We start from the raw sequence: 22,501 nt of genomic DNA, 5'->3' as shown, positions 1-22,501 counted from the left end.
TAACACATATAGCACGTAGAAAGGGCAACAATGACCTGTTGTTTGCCAAATAGTGAACCCACAGCTATCTGTATTGTTGCCCTTTCTAATTATGTGTTATAACTGATTATTAATGATATGATTTTTAAGTCATTTGCAACCTAATTAGTACCCATTTATAAACCCTTTATAAAGGTAGTCTTATTTTAAAGTGGTACCTAAATTTATGTATAGGTTATTCACATTACAAATTGTTGCACATTATTAACAATGGTTTTGCAATTTAAATTGAAAAAAAAAAAAAATTAAATTAAATTAATCAATACTGGGATAAAATCATTCAAACTATACAAAGTACAACAGAATATGTATCCATATCCATTTTCATAGACATAACATTAGAGGGCACAGTACAAACAGTTCAAATACATCCAGGAATCCAACTGGTTATTGAAAAAGAAAGAAAAGAAGAAAGAAGAAAAAAAGCTACAGTATTAAAACTAAAGGTCATCTATATTGCAATTTCTGTAAGCCCCATTTTAAATACAGGTAGAATATGTCATTTCCATAGACTGAAAATTATATTTGTTTGCAATTATCGTATACCATAATTAACAGCGTGTTTATGTTTTTTGGATACAGTCCGGGTTAGTACCCGAAATCCCTTTTAGACAGCTTCCTCTTACAGCGTCCACAGTTAATCCTGTTGGATGTGGTTCATGCTTCTTGGTGGTATGCTGACATTACCCTGGACACCGTGGCTCTTGATACATCACAAAGACTTGCTGTCTTGGTCACAGATGCGCCAGCAAGAAGTGCACCAACAATATGTCCTCTTTTGAACTCTGGTATGTCACCCATAATGTTGTGTGCCTTGCAATATTTTGAGCAGTAAAACTGTGCTCTTACCCTGCTAATTGAACCTTCACACTCTTACAGCTCTTACTGGTGCAATAATGTGCAATTAACCCTCTCATGCATGAATTATAATAAACTCAGTCAGGATTTTTTTTCTAAGTGTTTTTATACATCCTTAGGGATGTAAAACAAGGTTTGAAAAAAAAATATATTCTATCTTTATTCGATAAAGAAATATTTATCTGTCCACTCAAGTGTACTTCATGCATTTTTTGTTGTAAAAAAAACACAAATGTAATTCAGTTATACAGTTGTAATATGGTATTCTGTTGGAATAGTGGAACTGAGGAGGATATTGTGACACAAGAAAATGTCTCTGAACCGTAGAACCTTATAGAATCTTGATTGTGACTGGTATTATCATACTGTATTCTTGTCAAGTCTCTGAACTGTTAAGTGAGCATATTCTCTTATAGTATTTTATAGCATGTATCATATTTCCTGTCAAATCATGCTTGTTGCTAATTTCTGAGACTATTTTCTATGATGGTTGCCAAAGCATACAGGGCACAAAGCTACAAGACACTGCATGCAGATGTACTTGGTTCTTCGTGTGCTGGCATTTTATACTTTCTTGAGCTGGGGCCAGTGGTTTCCAGGGGCATACTGGATATTGGGGTGCCCTTAGTTTCAACAGCCTCATCTCCTTCATCTCCGTTCCTCAGCCTCAACTCCCTCAGTAACATTTCCAGACTCACCTTCACTATCACTGCTTGACCCTACTTCTCTGCTTGCAACTGTCTGTACTGGCAGACATTCCTCAATTAAAGAAGTTGATTTACAGCAAAAACATTAAACAATATGAATTATTTTAAAAACAACACTGGAAGTAATTGACATTGCATAAAAGTTGAAAAATAGCTAATGATGCATGATGTACAATTAAGTGGACAGATGATTAATCTACAATTCCCTCAAATATAAAATCAAAATTTCGAAAATCTTTACATAATATGTCACCTTAGATGTTACTTGATGTAATTATATTTTTTTTTACCTGCGGTGATATAATTTTATAAAAGGTAGAAACAAAAATAGCCAAGGTGTTTGGTGGTTTTCCCTGTCTGCCGGCCATCTTGATTTCATTGACTTCTTTTTCCCATTACAATGACCAACCAATGGGATTTTTTTGTATAGGATGATGCAATAGCTTCCACTACAGTGGACTATATGCAGCAGTGCCCAAAATTGCAAGCATATTTAAAGAAAAAAAAAATTAAACAGCTGTACACTGTAGTGACCTCTATGCATGAAAGGGTTAATGAAGATTGGTCACCAGGCTGCTCCAATTTAGCCATGAAACCTCCCACACTAAAATGACAGGTGTTTCAGAGAAAGGCATTTGGGTAAATGCTACGGCTAAGTTACTATCCTAGCCCCAATATGCCCTGTAAAGAGCACATTTTTTTAGACTTCAGTCTTCGTGTGCACCAACGTAGCATGTTAAGCATAAAACCATTGGCACACACACCACAGAAACAGGATCCACTGACATAGAACCATAGGGGAGTCCTGGGGGAACCCTTTATTATGCCCTAATGTACCTCATTCAATATAAAACACTCCTGATAATTAACTAAACATGGAAAATCCATGTTAAAGCAGGAAATGTAGTTAAGTGAGTATATCATTTACACATGTAAGGCAAGTGTACAGGTCCCACAGGACTGAGAGTGCTAGAAGCCTCAGGTAAAATTGTGCGCATGCACACACACACACACACACACACACATTTTACCTAGGACTGAATTTCCAACCTCAATTTGAAAAACCTCTAATAACCAGTCTGTGTATGTGACCAAACACCCCAAATATGAACACAACCAGAATACATACAGTACCACTCAAATATTTCTAATTCATTGAGTTACACTGTGAAGCATTTAGTTGCTCTTATCTAGGGTGCTATTTATGAGCCTGGTAACTTAACAATTTATCCTGTGCAACAGAGGTACTGTTGCTCTTCCTTTCCGGTCCTGATGAGAGCCAGCTTCATCATAATAAGTTGAGTATTTCAACTTATATTCAACATATAATATGTTTTAGGACATTACTTACATAGGGCTATTCACTGTATACCTGTAAATCTACCTATTCATAACTTTACAACTGGTGCTCTCAAACACATTACAAGACAAGAAATTCAAGTAATTAACTCTTGATGAGTTCAGCACAGCTGTTAACTGAAGTTATCGTCGAAGCAAGAGGTGTTTATTTTGAAGAATCTAAAATATAAAACATATTCTGGTTTGTTTGGCCTTTGACTTCAGGATTAATCTACAATGCACTTCTATTCTGATGCCCGCTGAGCAGTTTTTGAAGTGTTTTTGATGTTTTTTCCCCTTTTTGACTTTTCATGCCACTTTGGGACCCAACCCTAAGAGGCCCAGAAATGTCATTGTTCTCCATTTTAGGGTTCTGCCAATACTTTGGGAGACACTTTGGGACACCTACACCTACAGAGTACCAGACATGTCATGGGTTGCACTTTAGGGTTCTGCCAATGAGGGTTCAGGTATACTACCGTCCTAATGTGTCATTGCCCCCCACGGTGACGTCACATGACATTTTTGAGATCCAACTGTAAAAGGTATAGAAATGTCATGGGTTTGCAGTTTAGGTCCTTAAAGTGCGTTTCTAAAGTTTTTAATTTTTTTAATGTTTAGGACTAAATATCACTAAAGTGTCTGGGATCGCCAAAGTGTTTTTTTGCTATTTTTAGCCAAACTATAAGCCCAATACTCACCAAATACATACCTATGTGTTCAGGGTGATGAGCCGCACCAAATTACACCAACAGATTTAACCCAAAATACTGCTGTAAGAAGATAGGGCAAAGTGTTTTTTTTCCCGAAAGCGAAGGGTTAATCACCAAATCAGTTGGTCATTTGGTGTGGCTCGGCACGCTGAACCACCAGGACAAGTTTGGTGCCGGTGAGACTTCTGGTTTAGCCAAAAATCTGAAAAAAAACCCTTTGGCGATCCAAGACACTTTGGCGATAAATACCCTAACGATCTCTTCTGAAGGTGGTAGAATACTTCTAAACTTCCACTAAATTTAAGGTGTGTCCAACTTTTGACAGGTCTTTTTACCTTATTGCCCAGCTCTATCTACAGCAGGGGTGTCCAAACTACGGCCCGCGGGCCATTTGCGGCCCGTTTCCTTTTTTGGAGCGGCCCGCGAGGTATTTTAGAAATAGAATGAAAGTTGGCCCGCTGTTAAGCAGGTTTTTATAATGTGAGATTCAAAGTTTGAACGCTACCTGTCAGAAATGGGCCAACGAGTCGGAGAGGGTGCGCATTTGTAGCGCAGAAAAACGGGGCAAAGAGTCTAAAAGCGGAGAGGGTGCGCATTTCTAGCGCTGAAAAACAGGGCAAAGAGTCTAAAAGCGGAGAGGGTGCGCATTTCTAGCGCTGAAAAACAGGGCAAAGAGTCTAAAAGCGGAGAGGGTGCGCATTTCTAGCGCAGAAAAACGGGGCAAAGAGTCTAAAAGCGGAGAGGGTGCGCATTTCTAGCGCAGAAAAACGGGGCAAAGAGTCTAAAAGTTGCTGTAATTAAGGTGTTTTATATTAAGAGACATCATGAAATTAAACATCAATTTGAAAAATCTTAGTTTACACAACACTGTCAAAGATAAAGATAGTAAGTCAAGTAAAATGGTGTGTAAATGAAATAATCAGGAAAAAAGTATTATTTAAAGTGGTATATTTTATTATTTATTTTATTACAGTGTCTGTGGCCCGTGACTTCAAATATATTTCTTCTTCTGGCCCCCAACAAAAAAAGTATTTATCTATACCTAGTGTACAAATATATACACTATAGGCAGGGGCTTTCTTTACATTTTATATCAATAGCGGAATAATATTGTACCGCCCATAATTATGCATTGTAGAAATTACATCCAGCCCTAACACACACACACACACACACACACATGCACACACAAATTTACTGATGGGGAGCGACCTTTAAATGTTAAGCTGGACTGCGCTGAAATTGGGAGCTCAGAGTTAAGGCTGGGCACATTCTCTGAACCTCTCGCACAGAAAGAAAATGATCCAGTGTGAAATTTGGCTGAGCCGGCATCAGAGCGGCCCCGAACTCCCTCGCACGCCCCGCAGAATACAGAATGAGGCTGGAATCGATGGACACTTCACCGCTAAAGACACCCGGTGGGCTGCAGCAGAGCTCGCTGCTGACCCCCTCACCTCTGAGCAGGCTCCCGTCGTGGCCTCGCACACACACACCACCGACTGGTTCTGGACCCGGTTTAACCAGCGCACGGCCAGGCAGGTGCTACTGATCCAGCTAACCATGGAGATGTAGCTGTCTCTGCAGGGGGAGAGAGAGAGATAGAGAGGGGGAGAATCGAGGGACATTTTATATATAATGTAATATACAAAAGTAAATGAAAGAGATTACTAAGAAACGCATATGGAAGGCATCAGATATTGCACTGAAAAATGTAAAATGTTCTAAGCATTAACAGTGAGATAGAGAGCCAGCAAAACAAATAAAAGCATGAAGGATAATAAAGTTCAGAATAAATAATTCAGCACCAATCAAGATTTTCATTGCACATGCTTTCTCAAATGCCTGTGGAGCACAAATTAAGTTCCATATATTACATTTACACCACGCCTGGTCTTCTGGGGTATTGCACACTGATAGTGTATGATTTTGCTTAAGATAGCAATATAAATATGTAGCAGCAAGCTTTCTCTACACTTTAAAATCAATGACTTCACTGACACTCTGAGCCTTTATTGGTGCTCTATGGAAACATGATACCAGATAAACCGTGAAACATATCGAGTTCATACACAGCAAAAAGGCAAGTGTTAAATGAACTCCCACAGAGTTCCTTTTTAATTCACATTTGTATTTCCTTAACTTCCTAAATTGTTACACTAACACTGGAAAGAGTTTAAAAAATATATAAATGATAAGAAGATTAGCCAATTGATATGACTTTTTATTACTTAATTATTATTCAGGACAGGTTAGTGTGTAAGTTTTTTTCATTGTATTTCTTAGTGCATTACCAACACTTTATCACAATTTACTGTACAAAGGATGGTAACTTGCTCTTATAGCCTACAATATATTGGCTAGACAAACAACCATTAAACAAAAAATCTAACACAATACCCAATAGAAGGTAAGGACTGATGGTAAGTTAGGATCTGGGGGACACACCCATTATGCAAATAACCTGTTTAACTGGGCGGAGTTTAATTAAATCTCTGTGGAGTTGGCCAGTATTTATTGGGTTTAGTGGGATTTAACACTGAAATATTCAACTCTGTCAAATAACTCCAACACTGAACACCATTTAAATCTGAATGAGTTAAAATTACACTTTGAGAGTGAAAATCAACTCTCCTGTTTTTGCTGTGTACTGTCTGCAGTGGAAGTTCTATTACATTTTCCAAATTGTCACAACCTTTTCTGATTTGGGGTTGTATAAATAATCTCCTTAATAATCTATTAAATAATAGTTATACAGACTCTAGTACCTGCTGCTCTGTGAATCAGGTGGAATCATTTCCAGAGTATGGGCAGGTCCATAAACGTTCACCACAAACAGGCTTACTGAAGGAATACTCGATCCAGCCTGTACACAAACACACGACACACACACATCAGTAACAATGAAAAAATTGTGTACAGTCAATTTCATCACATTTCAGGTTGTGCTGCTTGTGTTCCATTGGTTAGATTTACCAGGTGTCTATTTAATTGGTTTATTTAGGAATTGACATAAGAGCTTTGGTGAAATAGGTTTTCTAGGTTAACATTAAGGAGCTGGTTGATTTTATAGACCTCGCAATCCTCCACCTTCTGTTTGAGGATGCTCCACAGATGCTCAATAGGGTTTAGGTGTGGAGACAGTCTGGTCATTCTTATTATTTCTGAAAAGGCATAAAATTGACATAGTATTGACCACACTTGGGCAGCTTTGCATAGCTTAGCTTCTGTTGAGCTCTACTAATTAATATGTGCTACTTTGCAGCTCTCTGCATCTGTCACGGTCTCGCTCTGTTCCCCTGTGTTTCTCCTGTAATTTTCCGTCACGTGTGTCTAATTTGTAGCTCCGCCCCTCGTTACCTGTCTCCCCAGGTGTTCATTGTTTCATGTTTAGTATTAATAGTACCTGTTAGTCTACGTTTGCGGTCGGTCTTTGCACCTTCCAACGTTGTCTGTCTCGTCACGTCCTAGCTATAGTTTTGCCACGTTTCGTTATTGCCCTGCTCCACGTTTCTAGTTCTTTTTTTAATTTGTATTATTTGTTTATCTCTAGTTTGTTACTATTCCTGGTTTTGTACATATTTACGTATTTATTCCTTTGTATATTTTCCCTAGCCCTGTTTAGTCACTTTCTGTTTAGCTTAGCTCTTTGTTGGTTTTCCCTGTTTGTTTATGTAAATTTACTTATTCGTTATTCCCCTGTTTGTTTGTTTGTTTACTTATTATTCATTAAAGTCTGTCTTACCCGCTTTTACGTCCGCCTCCCGTCTGGTCCCGCGTTACAGCATCCACACACCCACAATGTTTTTATCTGCTTTTCCAGGATTATTCTTTTTCTCTGGTACATTATGCAATTGGAGCAGAACATGCAAAACTCACATCCCTCAAAAAACGAGGGGACCTAGGATTAAAAGCTTTAATCATGGTAAAAGCTGGAATATTCCCAACCAGAACGACCATGTATGTGCTTTTCTTAGACAATTCTTAGAAAATTACAGGCTGAATTACCTACTGTTTTTCGTGAACTCCTGTCTATCCACTATCTGTCCACTTTCGTGCACCGTACACGCGAACACTTTAGGCACATGTTTTTACAGAGATCCACGTAAACACAACAGCGAGTGGAAATGGAGGAGCTACTGAACGCGATGTCATGTGACTGAGAAAGCCAAAAAACTCACTGATCCTCCTGTTTTTTCAATTGCAGTCCGGCTGCAAGAGTTTTGTCACTGAGTAAAAGAGTGAAATATTTTTCACAGACTACTTCCCTAGAAACTAATCCTGTCCGGATAGGGCTTATGTGTTGTGATGAATAGACTAAAACAGGCTCCACCCACTCACATCTGATTATTATCCCATTGATGAACAAATGACTCTAATTTCACCTTCAAACTTCTAACTGCTAATCACAGAGGTTCACATTCTTTTGCCATATTTTTCATTAAATACATAAATAAATAAATAAATAAATAAATAAATAAATAAGTACTTTTAGGAAATCTGATGATGTTTTAGGTCATATTAGTGCAGAAATACAGACAATTCTTAATGGTTCAGAAATTTTCTAGCACCACTCTATACAAAATGATGTTGTGTGAAATCCAAGAATACATGTTGATTTTATATTTTGTGGTAAAAATGCATAAAAAAATTCAACAACTTCTTACTTTGGGGTATGGATAGAGCACATTTGAGGGATAAATCCCGCCCAGAAAGTGAGGTATCTCCATTATGGGCGTGTCAGAGTTGTTGATTCTGAGGTACGCCAGGCGAGCGCCATCTCTGGACCACCAGTGGGCTGGATACTTTAGCAGAATCTCCTCTGTCATAAAGAAACAGATGAAAGGTGAATAAATCAACATTATACATTTGATTTCATGGATTAATATGTGCCCCTGCCTAGTGCTTTAAAGAGCAATTTAATTTGTTATCTGAAAATGGAACCGTTGCCAAATTGGACAGTAATGTACCGTAGCAGCCAAAAGCTCAGTTCTCATAGATAATAACAGCATGTTGTGAATATAAAAGCCATATAAAATAAATAATAATGATGACGGAGGTTATTATTAGTGTTACAGTTTTGCTGAGATGGTGGGTTTGCCCAAGATGTCAGTTACAAAAACAAGCCTGCTAGTTGCCAAATATTTTCTACAAAAGTAAATATTGGTTGGGGAACTTGTAAATTTAGTGATCACTCTTACACAAAGTGTTTGTTTCACAATTCTCAAACACTCAAAGAGATGGTTAAGGCTGAATTTTTCTTCTAGGTTGAGTCAACACAGAGGCTCTGATGTAGCCTGTGCGAGTGCCCTACACTGCTGTGCACATTTATACTTGTGCATTGGTGTGTCTGCATCGCTCTGCAGTTTAAACTGTGAAGGTGGGATTGTGTACATTGGAACAAGAGGCTCTGTGGACCAATCACAGCTCTTGCCTGCATCATGTGATGCATAGTTACGTTTCTGGGGAGGTGCACATTAGGCTATGTGTATGGTAAATGTTGGCATCGGTGTAGATTTGACGCAAAAGCATAAATTGGCCTTTACACAGTTTTACACAGTTTACTGGTGGGCTGTTCTGCATGCTTCACCAAAGTTTGGTGTACTGAGCCCAAAGTACCATTGATAGAAATGCTATTATCTTTAGATAAACATCACTGTATCATCAAATTATTCTAAAGCTTTTTTAAAATAAGAAAGAATTTTTATATAGTTATTTTATATAAATGATATTAGTGTCCCCATGTCTATGTTACCTTCTGGCTCTCTCTCTTTCTAGTTTCTAATTGCTTCTAATAATATTATGTAGATGTGCACCTATGTGCTTGTGGACCTTTGTGGATGTACAATAATCCATAATAACTCTTTATTATTAATTTATAAGTAGTTGGATCAGAAGGGGATGGGTCTGTGAGTGTTTGTTCCTCACAGTGTTTCTACCTTCAGCTCTGAAGGAGTTTTTAATCCTACTGTCACTCATCGGGGGGTTCTTTGTTCTATGCTTCATGTTTCATGCTTTGTTTAATTCTTTTTTCTGCTTTCTACTATTATTATTATTTTTAGTCCCTTTTATCATAATTATTACTTTACATAATATTTTGTACCACTACTACTGCTCAGCTGATAAATGATTATGTCACTACACCAAGGCATAACAAAGACAAATGTTGTGTTAAAGTGATGTAAGACAATTTATCAGGCTGCTTTCACACCTGCCTCGTTTGGGCTGGACTTTCAGACTTTTTTTTTCAGTTTGGGATCCAAACAAAAGTAGCAGATGTAAAAGGGGCTGCAAACCACGGTCCGGACCAAAGGACCAGAATTAAAAAAAAAAACTCCCCTTGGTGGCATGCAGGGCTGTCTTAAAGCAGAATAAACACAAACGCATAGACTGGGAATTATTTTTTTTTACTGTAATAGTAGATAAACCCTTTTATAAACAGGAATAAAAGGAATCTGAGGAGAATCTTTCATATTCATTCTGCTGTGGGGGGTTGGCACGTGTACACAAAGGGGAGTCGGATTCTGACAGAGAGCTAGAATTCAGCACAACACCTGAAAGTAAAGCAACTCAAAGACAAACTCATAATTAACATATACAAACCAATTAATATTACGTATTGAAAGACTCTACCCACATAGCTAATGATTACAGGATGTGCGGTAGTAAAGTTCTTTAATCCGCTCACTAAACTGCAGTGTGAAACCGAAACTAAATGGAACAAATACAGTATTGAACCTTGGTGGGGACTAGTCAGGAGTGGAAACATCCTTACAATTGGTTTTGACCAAGACTAATAGTGTAGATGGAAACAGGGGCCCACGAGCACATAGTGGATTTTTTCACCCACCTGTTAACAAGTGTTTATTTTAAGATTCTGAGAGGTAACAGGATGAAATAATGTCCCATGATTTTTATTTTTAACCCTTCAATGCATCTATGCTAATTCCGAGCCGGAAAAAAATGATTAAGCTCCTAAAGTTAAAAACTACAGACAAATGAGCACACTTTTACATACAATTCTGGGCCAAGGAATTCAACAGAATGGTTATTTTTAAGTTTTTAACACATTTTGACTTAAGTCTGGGACAAAAATATCAAAAAAGTAGCAGAAAATGGTAAAATAAGTTTGCCTTCATGTTTTCACATTATACTAAAATCCTGTGCACCGGATAAAAACATCTTGGGATTTTTCTTAATCTTTGAAGTGTCTACTTTGAGATTCTGACAGGTAACAGGACAAAAAATGGGCAGAAAATGTTAAGGTCGCATGTATGTTTTCACATTATACGTTATATTCACATTATGAAAGTCTCCTTTTAGATCCTGACATGTACCAGGATGAAAAATGTAATTAGCTGCAGAACTAATTGATGATAAAATCCAACTATATATATATATATACATATATATATATATATATATATATGTATATATATATATATATATATATATATATGTATATATATATATATATATCCATGGCTTCATCATCTAGCTTTGAGATTGTAGTTGGAGTTTGTGTTTGCTACTGTCTCTTTCGACTTGCTCACTGCGGGTTTTATGTTTTTATGTGTTGTTGATCTTTTCTCTTATAACTGGAAAGCTGTAAAGCTGGTTTGCGACATCAGTTGTAAAAAGCGGCATAAAAAGAAATGAGATTTGATACGATTTGTTGGATTACTATCGTTTTCATTCTGATAGAAGAGCACTTTCTAACCCTCATAGGTCCAGTCAGTCAGTCCGTTCACCACCAGTCCGTCTTTTCCTGTGGTGGTGAGGCGCATGGCTGGGCTGGCTGCTTCAGACTGATAGTAGATGTCATTTTCAAACACGTACACCTGATACAGCCGGAGACAGGAAATCACATTAATGATAAAAGAAGGCTCATGTTAATAGTATTCCAGAAAAATGAGCAAATGTTAATAAATGACCAAGGACTTTAGTGTTACCAAGTAACACCAAATTTTGGTACCACTTTAAAATAAGACTACCTGTATAAAGTGTTTATAAATGGTTTATAAAGGAGATTGGTTATTAATGGTTATTAATTAGGCTGCAAATACTTTAAGACTCATTAATAAGCAGTTAATAAATATCCTCTTGACACCCTGTGTCCTCTTATGAGGACATCATATTTCTGCATCATGATTCTACATTTTTTAAAACGTTAAACCTTTGTCCTCATATGGAGACACTGCCTATACCATCTGGTTGGTGGGAATCCCAGGCACAGGTTTCTACAGCCAGTTCAGACAGAAACATGGGCCAGGTAAACATTCTCATCCAATTTTTTCATTTACAACTAATATATTTACTTACTATAGATAAATAAAATTTTGTTTTTGGACTAATTAGGTTCTTCTGATCATTTTTAAATGTTAAAATAAACTATTGTCTCCTTATAAGGGCAATGTCATTTGCAAAAACGACTTTCTGTACAAAGACAAAGTTTAGTTTTTAAACTGGTTCGGTTCTACTGATCCCACATAGAAATAATACATTAAAAATGTACACCAGACAAATGTTCGGGTCTCAGGAGGATAAATAACAACATGGATAGAAATGACAACAGTGAGTTAAAAAAATTGAAAAGTAGTGATTTTACATTCAATACTACTGTCAAACCTCAGATCTTTCTATATGCTGATCTTACTTTGTGTTTTCCATCAAACAGCATTAAACTTGTCATATTAATATTTTTGTAAATATGTTTAACTCTTTACTGTAAATTAAATGACTTAGTTGAATTAAATGACTAAGCAAACAACGGATCACTGTTGCCTTTTTAATGGCATTTTTAAGGCATTTACAACCTAATCAATAATACTTAATAATCTAGTTTATAAACCATTTATAAACCATTTATAAGCGTAGTCTTATTTTAAAGTGGTACCCAAAATTTTAAATGAGTTTAGTTCTATTTCAGTCACATTGCTGTGAATAAACATTTCTTGTTTTTTTTTTTCATTCAAAAAAAAAAAAAATAATTAATTACTTATTTTAAAAAGAGCTTTAAAATAGATTTAATTCCAAATGTACATTGATAGAGTTTCTGAAGTAATTTTTCTTAATATTTTTTCAGATAGATTTATTCAGACATTACCATTACCAGCCATTCTAGAAAACAGTTTACTGCAGTAAATTATATAATTATAGAGTAGACACATTGACAAATAACAGTAATATGCTGTAATTCAATATAGAGTAAAGTACAATCGATGACCTGTAAATTAACTGTAAATTGCTGGTGAAACTGCAGCCAGGTAATTTACAATGAATATCTACTCCATAAAGTGCAAATTGTTATCTCAAATGTATTAATTAATTATTAACCCCTTAACGCCTGTTGTTGCAAATATGCGACTAACCGTTTGATTCAATCAACCTGCCAAGATAGCGCCTGCATTCCCCCAATGCCTGTTAGTGCATATTCACCACGGACCTAGGAACCTTTGACAATTTACAATTCAAATGAATCTAGAATTCAAATTAATGAAATGTTTCCTGTAATATTTGTGTATATTGTGTTGGTGACAGTAATTGGTGTTATTTATTATTGAATGCCTGCTGTTGGGTGCATAAATAAAACATTGATTTTTCACTGTTATATTACTCTGTTATTGTTATCTTAGTATGGACCATTATGTCTGCTGTAGCAAATTTGCAACATACCAAATTTACCCCAAATAGACCATATTGCCTGTTGTTGCAAATTTGCAACATACCAAAATTTCTATTTATTTTTGTGCAAAAGTGAAATTAATAATCTCAACAATATTTACTATCTACTTAAAGGTAAAACACACATGAAACATTTTTTCATATACAGCTACATTAATTCAGGCGTTAAGGGGTTAAAAAGACTATTTTATAAAGATATATATATATATATATATATATATATATATATATATATATATATATATATATATATATATATATATATATATATAAAGTTCAAGATTCAAGATTCAAGATGTTTATGGTCACGTCACAGAGTACAGAAAACTTGGGTGCAGATGTGCAGAGAACAATACTAACAAGAAGAAGAATAAAATAAAATATAATATAAAATAACATATACAGATATCTTTACAGTATAAACAATACACAGTACACTTAATAACAATACACATAATAACTCACACTATAGACAAATATTGCACAGAAATATGTTAAGAAAGACTGAATAAGTAAATATAGGATACTATGCAGATATGCGGATATTTAGAGTATGTGTGTGGAAGTGAATAAATAGTCCAGTAGGTGACAGAATAACTGGCTGTTCCACAGCCTGGTCGCCTGGGGGAAGAAGCTGTCTCGGAACCAGCTGGTTCTGGTCTTCAAGCTTCTGTGCCTCCTTCCAGATAGTGCTTCCAGATAGTGCTATAGCTCTATCCTTCCAGATAGTGCTATAACAGCCATTTTAGAAAACTGTTAACTGCACTATATTGTACAGTAGGCACACTGACAAATAGCAGTAATATGCTATAATTCAATATACAGTAAAGTATAGTAGATGACCTGTAAATTAACAGTAAATTGCTGGTGAAACTGCAGCCAGGTCATTTACAGTGAAAATCTACTCCATAAAACGACCTGAAGTCTATGCGCCCTGTAGGTTTAATCTTCAGTAACTCAGCACAGATCCTGTAGGACTACATTAATTCAGACAGACAGAGAACATGAAGGAGACTCACCAGCTGGTTCCCCTGAGGCCCCCACGCTGCGTACTGCAGAACAGACACCTCAGCACCTGTTGGGATCAGGTCTAGCAGCTCCCTATAACATACGGAATCACACACTCACTTACACACACTTAGCAAACTTTATATGACACTCTGAGGAACTGAGGCCCTGTTTTTACCTTGTATTAAAATGCATCCTGGGTGATCTGATCATTAGTGGGCAGCACGAAGTACCAATGTGAATGCGATGCAATGAGTTTTAAGGTTGCATCGAAATTCAATTAATTAAATCACATTCGGAGGTGATTGTAGATGCGCATGACCATCTTATTATTGTTACTGTAGTATAAATGCAAAAGCACACTTGATGCGTCCCTAACAGTAAAGTCCCACCCTCATTAACTGTAGGGAATAACTGCTATAGTTCAGACCAGGAATGTGTATTTATTTACTTTATTAAATATTTCGCTATTTGGTGCAGATTTGGCTCAAAGTGCATTTTTCATTGAGCTGCATCCGCAAATCAGAAACCGGTACAAGATCTACAGCTCTGGAAAAAAATGAGACCACTTGAATAAGATGAGTTTCTTTGATTTTACCAAATTGAAAACCTCTGGAATGTAATCAAGAGGAAGATGAATGATCACTAGCGATGATCTAACAAATGATCAAACGAAGCTGAACTGCTTGAATTTTTGCACCAGGAGTAAAGCAGCATAAAGTTATCCAAAAGCAGTGTGTAAGACTGGTGGAGGAGAACATGATGCCAAGATGCATGAAAAAAACTGTGATTAAAATCCAGGGTGCATTAATTGAGGTCTGAAAGCTGTGCATCTTTTTTGTTATTTCAGCCATTTCTTATTTTCTGCAAAAATAATTATCTAAATGACAATATTTTTTATTTGCAATTTGGAAGAAATGTTGTCCGTAGTTTATAGAATAAAATAAGAAAGTTCATTTTACTCAAACATAAATCTATAAATAGCAAAATCAGAGAAACTGATTCAGAAACTGAAGTGGTCTTTTAATGTTAAACTGAACCGGTAGGTCTCTCCTGTTTAGTTTCACTCTGTTTTTTTATTTGTTAGTAAAAATATCATATAATAAGCAGAGCTTTTTAGCTGGAGTTGAACACTCTTGTGTGTGAGTGGCCTCAGCTGTTGAATACAACACAACCAGAAATCGTTTAACACACCTTAACACATTAACCAACATAAATAAGGTCTATAACATGCTAATGGCTAAAGGTGACACTTGTGACTAAGGCATAAGCCAAACTAACCGCTCATCTGGATGCCAGTTTGAACCCAGAGTCATGCTGCTTTTCCATCAGCAGCCAGAGTCTGAAATAGTACAGCTGGCCATGCTCTCTCTGGGTACAGTAGGTGGTGCTTGCTGGTGCTCGCAGATCACCCAGGACACACACTAATGCTCAGTGTGAACGAGGCCTCAGAGAATTCATTCATTTAAAATGTCTGTGCTCAAGGGAATTGGTAAAAAAAACAGCAAGATGCAAAAGCAAAAGGTCAAACCAAACAAAACCAAAAGTACGAACCATACGAGTCAGATCATGCAGTGCAGTCTCATTTGGAAGTTTAGTGAGTTTTCAAGTACCAAAGAACAAGCAAACAAGCTGTAACGCATTCTCTGATGTTTCATCACTTTATATGCACTGGAAGAAAACTCTAAAACCTTTTTCTTTCTCATCCATTTAAAAATATTTATATATATTTAGCGTATAGGAAATATCTTAACCCTTCATTTGGAAAGCTGCCAGCTGGGTTAATAGGGTAAATTGCTGTCTGTGTTTTTAGAGGGATGCCCGGCGGCTGAATGCGAGAACAACAACGGAGAGGGACCAGGCGGACTCAGAGGCCTGTTTAGTAATGCACATGCCCAGTGCAGCGCATGCAGTGCCCTGCCTCTACCTACCCGCTGGCCACAGTGTAGAGAGCATATGAAGCAGTGAAGGACTGAGAGAATACCTAAAAAAAGGGGCAGAGCACAGTGTGGATCCTGAAGTGAAGTGTTTTACACACGAGTATACCCCCCCCCCCCCCCCACACACACACTTTTAATTCACTTTTACCCATAATTATGTTGTAACAAAATGGAATTTGTGTTTACATGCACTTTCAATAATAGGATTACTCCAGAACATGGGAGCTTGTCAGTAATCTGATCAACACATTTACATGAAAACTAAAGTCAGGAAATAATCAGATTTTTACTCACAGAATAAGATGTCATGGAAACTTTGCGTAAAACCCGAACTTCAAGCCGCAGCTTTTTAAACACACTGAGCCGCAATATGATCAAACATTAGTTAGAAGATAAGGATTATTTAAAACCATCAGTTTTAGCGTTTTAATTTCTTAAAAAGTGTTTAGACACAATCTCACAGGTCCTGTTTTAAACAATGCTCGCTTATTTGCACTACCATAGTCTGTTTTCACTCTGCACTGTGAAATTTGATTACTGACCTAAAATCCAGTTCTCTTTATCAGATTTCTTAATCGTATTCTTAGAGATTACTTTGAACAGAGAAATTGGAGCATTCCTTTTACATGACTAATTGTATAGTTTATACAATATCTCACAAAAGTGAATACAACCCTCACATTTTCCTTGCCTTTCTTTTCATGGGACAACACTGAAGATATGACACTTTTATACAATGTAAAGTATGTTCAACAATGGCCAAATTGTGCCCAAAGTATCAACATTGTGTGCAGCCACCATTATTTTCCAGCACTGCAACTTTCTTGGGCATGAAGTTCACTACAGCTTCACAGGTCGCAACTGAAATCCATTTCCACTTTTCTATGATGACATCACGGAGATGGTGGATGTTAGAAACCTTGTTCTCCTCCACCTTCCACCTGAGGATGCCCCCAGGAGCTCAATATGAGCATTTTGTTCTGGAGAGATGCTTGGTCAGTCCATCACCAAAAGAAATCTGTAGCGTGATATTTAGGGGTTGGACAGTGAAACTGAAACACCTGTCATTTTAGTGTGGGAGGTTTCATGGCTAAATTGGAGCAGCCTGGTGGCCAATCTTCATTAATTGCACATTGCAATATTGCAATGCACAGAACATTATGGGTGACATACCAGAGTTCAAAAAAGTTGGTGCACATCAACCACATCCAACAGGATTAACTGTGGATGCTGTAAGAGGAAGCTGTCTGAAAGGGATGTTCGGGTGCTAACATAAAAAACATAAAACCACGGCTGCCCAAATCACAGCAGAATTCAATGTGCACCTCAACTCTCCTGTTTCCACCAGAACTGTCCGTTGGGACAATACATTTTTGTGGTCTAAAACCAGGTGTTTCAGTTTCGTTGTCCAACCGCTGTATATGTTATACATATATAGCTTTGGAGACCACTTAAAAATGATAAGTTTATTTGATTTTACCAAATTGAAAACCTGAAAATATAATCAAGAGGAAGATGGATGAAAACAAGCCATCAAACCAAACTGAACTGCTTGAATTTGTTGCACCAGGAGTAAAGCAGCATAAAGTTAACCAAAAGCAGTGTGTAAGACTGGTGGAGGAGAACATGCTAAGATGCATAAAGACTGTAAGACAGGGCAACTAATGAATGAACCTGCCTGTTGTTCTCTTTGTTTTTATGTGTAGATTTGCCCGTATGAAGAGCTCAACCCCAGGGATTTGATCAGGTTAATGATTTGTGCAAAATAAAACCGATCAATCACAGAATGAGGGTAATGTATGCAGGGTGTGTAGTGCCAGTAGAGTGTGTGTGTATGTGTTTATTGTACTCTGGCCACAGAGGCAGTGAAGTCTAAGAGTTATGAGGGGTGTCAGAGGACTGGCCGCTCTGGGCCTGCAGCCCATCAGCAGCCTGATTACTGAAGAGCTCCTATAGATTTATCAACACCGCTCTGACTTCTGCCTAATAATTCATCACTTAATTGTGAAACGAGTGTGTGTGTGTGAAACAACCCACAGAATTTAAAACAGGCAAACTTGTGCCACAATTTCAAATAGCTTCAAATTTCAAAAATGGCTTTAAATTGACACATAAAATATATTGTGTTATGGTGCACTTTCCTTTAATTTTCCCCCCAAAAATCGTATGTATGAATTTTACCAGTTAGGTTGTAGGGAGCAGTAAAGTACAACCTAAACGCTGAAGTACAGTGTTGTACAAGAGTTTCATGTAAGTTCTCCAGCAGTATTAACATTAGCTGCTAACCACGCTAAGCGCTAGCTCTTTTGCCATTCAGAGGTAAATATTATCGGCTTGTAACCTGCTTCTAATCCCGGTTAGCGCTGCTGGAGCAGTATAAGCATTAGCTACTAACCGCTAAGCTAACCACTAGTTAGCTCTTTCACCGTTCACAGCGAGTATATTGGACTGTAGCCTATGCATTTACTGTGTAAAAACAAGCTACACTCAGAGTTCCAAAGTGAACAGCAGTCAGGCGGCATTAGCCACTAACTGCAGCTAATGCTGCTAAGCGTAAATCTGGAAATCTAAGCTTACTGTAAATAAACAGAAGCACTTTATTCACCCAAATAAACAGTTTTCAAGGCAGAAATCTGTGTAGATTAACATTCAGCACTCGTGTGAATTACATTGTTTACTTAGCTTACTTAGCTTAGCTTAAAAGTTAGCTTAGCTTACCTGCTGAATTAGAAGGAAAATCTGGCAACACCCCTGTTTCTTATTACTGTCGCATAATGTGCCTTATAATCCAGAGCACTTTATGTATGAAAAGACCATAAAATAAATGTTTATTGATAGTGCGCCTTATAATCCGGTACGCCTCAAAGTGCGTAAAATATGGTATATTTTTTGCACAAATTAATTAAATGATGATCTCTTAACAGCAGAGCTTCAGCCAATATGATTCTTTGATTGTCCATTACAGAGCAGAAATCTGTGTTTTAGCCTCTGAAGAGACTAAAAACAGCAGTAAATATTGGTAATGTGTTTGATAGATGGAGACAGCATGGTGCCTAGAAGGACTACAAGACAAATGCATAGCTGGTTAAGTTTTAGCTTAGGTTAGCTAACGCTAGCTGGCTAATTTCTCACAATAATTATTATTGATGGACATTTCAAAATTTAAGTCTTAGATTCCTGATCAGTGGTCTGGGGGCAGTCAAGTAGTTTTATTGTCAGTACTGCATATGTACAGGACATACAGAGGATTTAAATTGCGTTTCTTACTTTCCCAAAGATACAAAAAAAAAAAAAACAGAAATAGTTGACTAAAGAACAACTAAATAAAATTATAAATAATATAAATAATATAAGTAATATAAGGTTTACAAGGCAATGAGTGTATAAGATAGTGTGTGTGCATTAGCCAAGTGTTGTGGCTAATGCAGTCATGCTACAACTTAATTAGGCATGCCATTGCAAAAGTTCTTGTACTCATTTTGTGATCGTTCATGTAGATTTAGTGTTTTCAACCTGGCAAGCCATGAAAGTTTGTCTGGGAAAGAGGGGCGGGTCAGACTACTCGAACAATAAAGCCATGTGTGGTAGTATTATAAGTACTTAGAAAAACGGCTATATATAAAAAAAATACCAGTTTTACATAGAAATAAACTTGGGGACAAAATTATTGGTACCCTCCCATACATATAGATCATTGATCAGCTTCTTGTCATTCGTCAAACACACAGCAGCTTCTTATTTGCAGGATGTGAGAGTGAGCTTCTCTCCCAGATAAAAAACTTTCTTTTAAATACTAGATTTCTTGCATTTATCATAAATTATAGATTTTTTTTTAGTTTCATTTTTATTTAAATTTATTGTAATCATGCAAGCAACTCGTGTGCCAAATGCCTGCTCAATGTGCATGCAGGATCGGTGCCAGTGTGAGACCTGAATTAAGAATAATGGTTTCAAATTTTTAGAGGGCTCTGCAGTGCAATTTTAAGAAAAGATCCATTAGATTGAGATGAGCCAATGACCAATGCTTTTGAGTAATCTGTCATATCTAGAACATAATGATTAGAGATGCATTAAATACCAATAATAGTATTGACTATTGCCCAATATCATGCTCATTTATTTGTAGTATTTATATACTAGTAATTCATAATAAGGCTCTGATACCAACATCTGATACTGTGCCTAGTGCACACTGCTGCGCTGACAACTTATATATATCAAATTATATATTTTCTGTCCCAGATCCAAAGTATGGGAGAATGTACGAGTGAGAGAAAGAGAGAGAGACAGAGAAAGAGGGAAAAAAGAAAGAAAGAGAGAGCAAGTCATATTCATTAACAACACAAACAAACCATAAAACAAAACTTAAGCAACAGAGAAACACAGATGTAAACATGTACAAGAACCGACAGAAACAGAAAACACCTGGGAGTGGGTAACAAGGGGGCGGAGCTACAAATGAACAGTTGAGCAACAGGGCTGGAGACATGGGAAAAACACAAAGCCTGTGCAGAGGAAGGTAAATAAAAACAGGGACAGACCAGAGAGATGCAAAAACTGGAGCATGTGAGAGAGAGAGAGAGAGAGAGAGAGAGAGAAAGACAGAGAATAAGTGAGAGAAAGAGCTCAGTAAGACGAGTGAGTTGGGAAGACCCAACGATCTCAACTTTAAAACCCAGTAGCTCAGCAAACCTTCATTTTTTTTTTTTTAGTATTATTTACTTCTTATTTTTTCCTAAAAGTCTCATTTCATTGGCTAACGTCCTGGCATCACATGATCGTGTTGGAGTAATAAACATGCACATAAACATACAACCATAGAGTAAAACTAATTCCATTTTTTTTCCTTAAAAATTTGCTTGTTTGTAATTGCCGTCATCAACGGAAAAATGAATTCCCAAGTTTACCAACTTGCAGAAAAACTTAAGAACATCTGTCCTCGAACTGAAGCTCAACAGAGGGTGGATGATGCAACAGGACAATGACCCAAAACACAGAAGTAAAACAACAACCGAAGTCCTGACCTCAACCCAACTGAGATGCTGTGGCATCATGACCTCAAGAAAGAGATTGACACCAGATATCCCAAGAATATTGCTAAACTGAAACAGGCTTGTGAAGAGAAAGGGTCCATAATTTCTCCTGAAACTTTTGGTTGAGGTTTTTGCTGCCAAAGGAGCATCAGCCAGTTATTAAATCCAAAGGTTCACATACTTTTTCCACCCTCACTGTGAATGTTAACATATTGTGTTCAATAAAACCATGCAAACATATATATTTTTTGTGTAGTATTAGTTTAAGCAGACTTTGTTTGTCCATTGTTGGGACTTAGATGAAGACCAGAACACATTTAATGACCAATTAATGCAGAAATCAAAGTAATCCCAAATGGTTCACATAGTTTTTCAGACAACTGTATGTTGTCTCTGTCCAATGAAAAACACTTATCTTAATTTTTGTCGATTTTTAGTTTACTACATAATTTAAACAGACAAATTGTCCCCTACACTGTGCCAAAACTTCTTGATAAACGGACCAATAGAAACTCTTCAAAATGACCCGAAATAAACTCTTTTTACATTGACTTACATAGTAAGTTCTCTTTCCTGTAAAGTTGCTGTTTTGGAGATAAGTGTTTTTCATTGGACAGCAACATATGCACCCTAGTAATAAGTGTGTGTGTGTGAATAGTGTGTGTGTATGTTGCAGTGCAGAAATTTGCATACACATTAATCTAAATGCGTGTAGGATAATTCTTATATGGTCTCACAGCATGTGAGTCATAAATCCTATCGACTCAATGCTGCCAAGAAGATCAGCATGCCTCCTCCCTTTTGTGAGCGTTTACCTCTTTACTGTAAAATGACAAAAAAGCAACATAAAAATTCTGCAGCTGAGACATGTGTGCCACTGTGCCTGTGCTAACCTGTGCTAACCTTGAGTAAATTATTCCTCAGCTCAGTCTTCGTGTCGAAACAACTCAGGTAAAAATAGGCTTAATTCTAATCCATCTATTTTGCTGAATGCATTTTTATTTCTCTATAAATTTCTTACCAAATAAAATAGGGGAAAAAGGGAACGTTGTACTGTTCTACAACAAGAACGAGGGAGAGAGTGGATATTGATTGGCTTTCTGTTTCTTCCTTTTGACTGGCTGAAGAGGTTAAAGACATACTCACTCCAGTGGTTATCGATGTACTGCATCTATAGCGCACTA

The 22,501-nt window shown here is 37.0% G+C and overlaps 1 protein-coding gene across 1 annotated transcript in view; it reads right to left on the bottom strand.

Annotated features, from left to right (window-relative positions):
- The window catches only part of LOC103024256 (inactive dipeptidyl peptidase 10), a 90,532-nt gene that overhangs the window by 21,428 nt on the left and 46,603 nt on the right, over positions 1-22,501 (bottom strand). The window contains exons 6-11 of the mRNA XM_022677277.2: positions 16,276-16,328; positions 14,356-14,437; positions 11,373-11,493; positions 8,320-8,474; positions 6,421-6,518; positions 5,110-5,233 (exon numbers count right to left, since the gene is read on the bottom strand). Coding sequence (XP_022532998.2) covers positions 5,110-5,233; positions 6,421-6,518; positions 8,320-8,474; positions 11,373-11,493; positions 14,356-14,437; positions 16,276-16,328 — 633 coding nt within the window. The remainder of the gene's footprint in view (positions 1-5,109; positions 5,234-6,420; positions 6,519-8,319; positions 8,475-11,372; positions 11,494-14,355; positions 14,438-16,275; positions 16,329-22,501) is intronic.

Source organism: Astyanax mexicanus, chromosome 13 (genome assembly GCF_023375975.1).
Source record: "Astyanax mexicanus isolate ESR-SI-001 chromosome 13, AstMex3_surface, whole genome shotgun sequence".
NCBI lineage: Eukaryota > Metazoa > Chordata > Actinopteri > Characiformes > Acestrorhamphidae > Astyanax > Astyanax mexicanus.
Note: the sequence above shows the minus strand (reverse complement) of the source record. Positions and strands in the feature narration are given on the sequence as shown.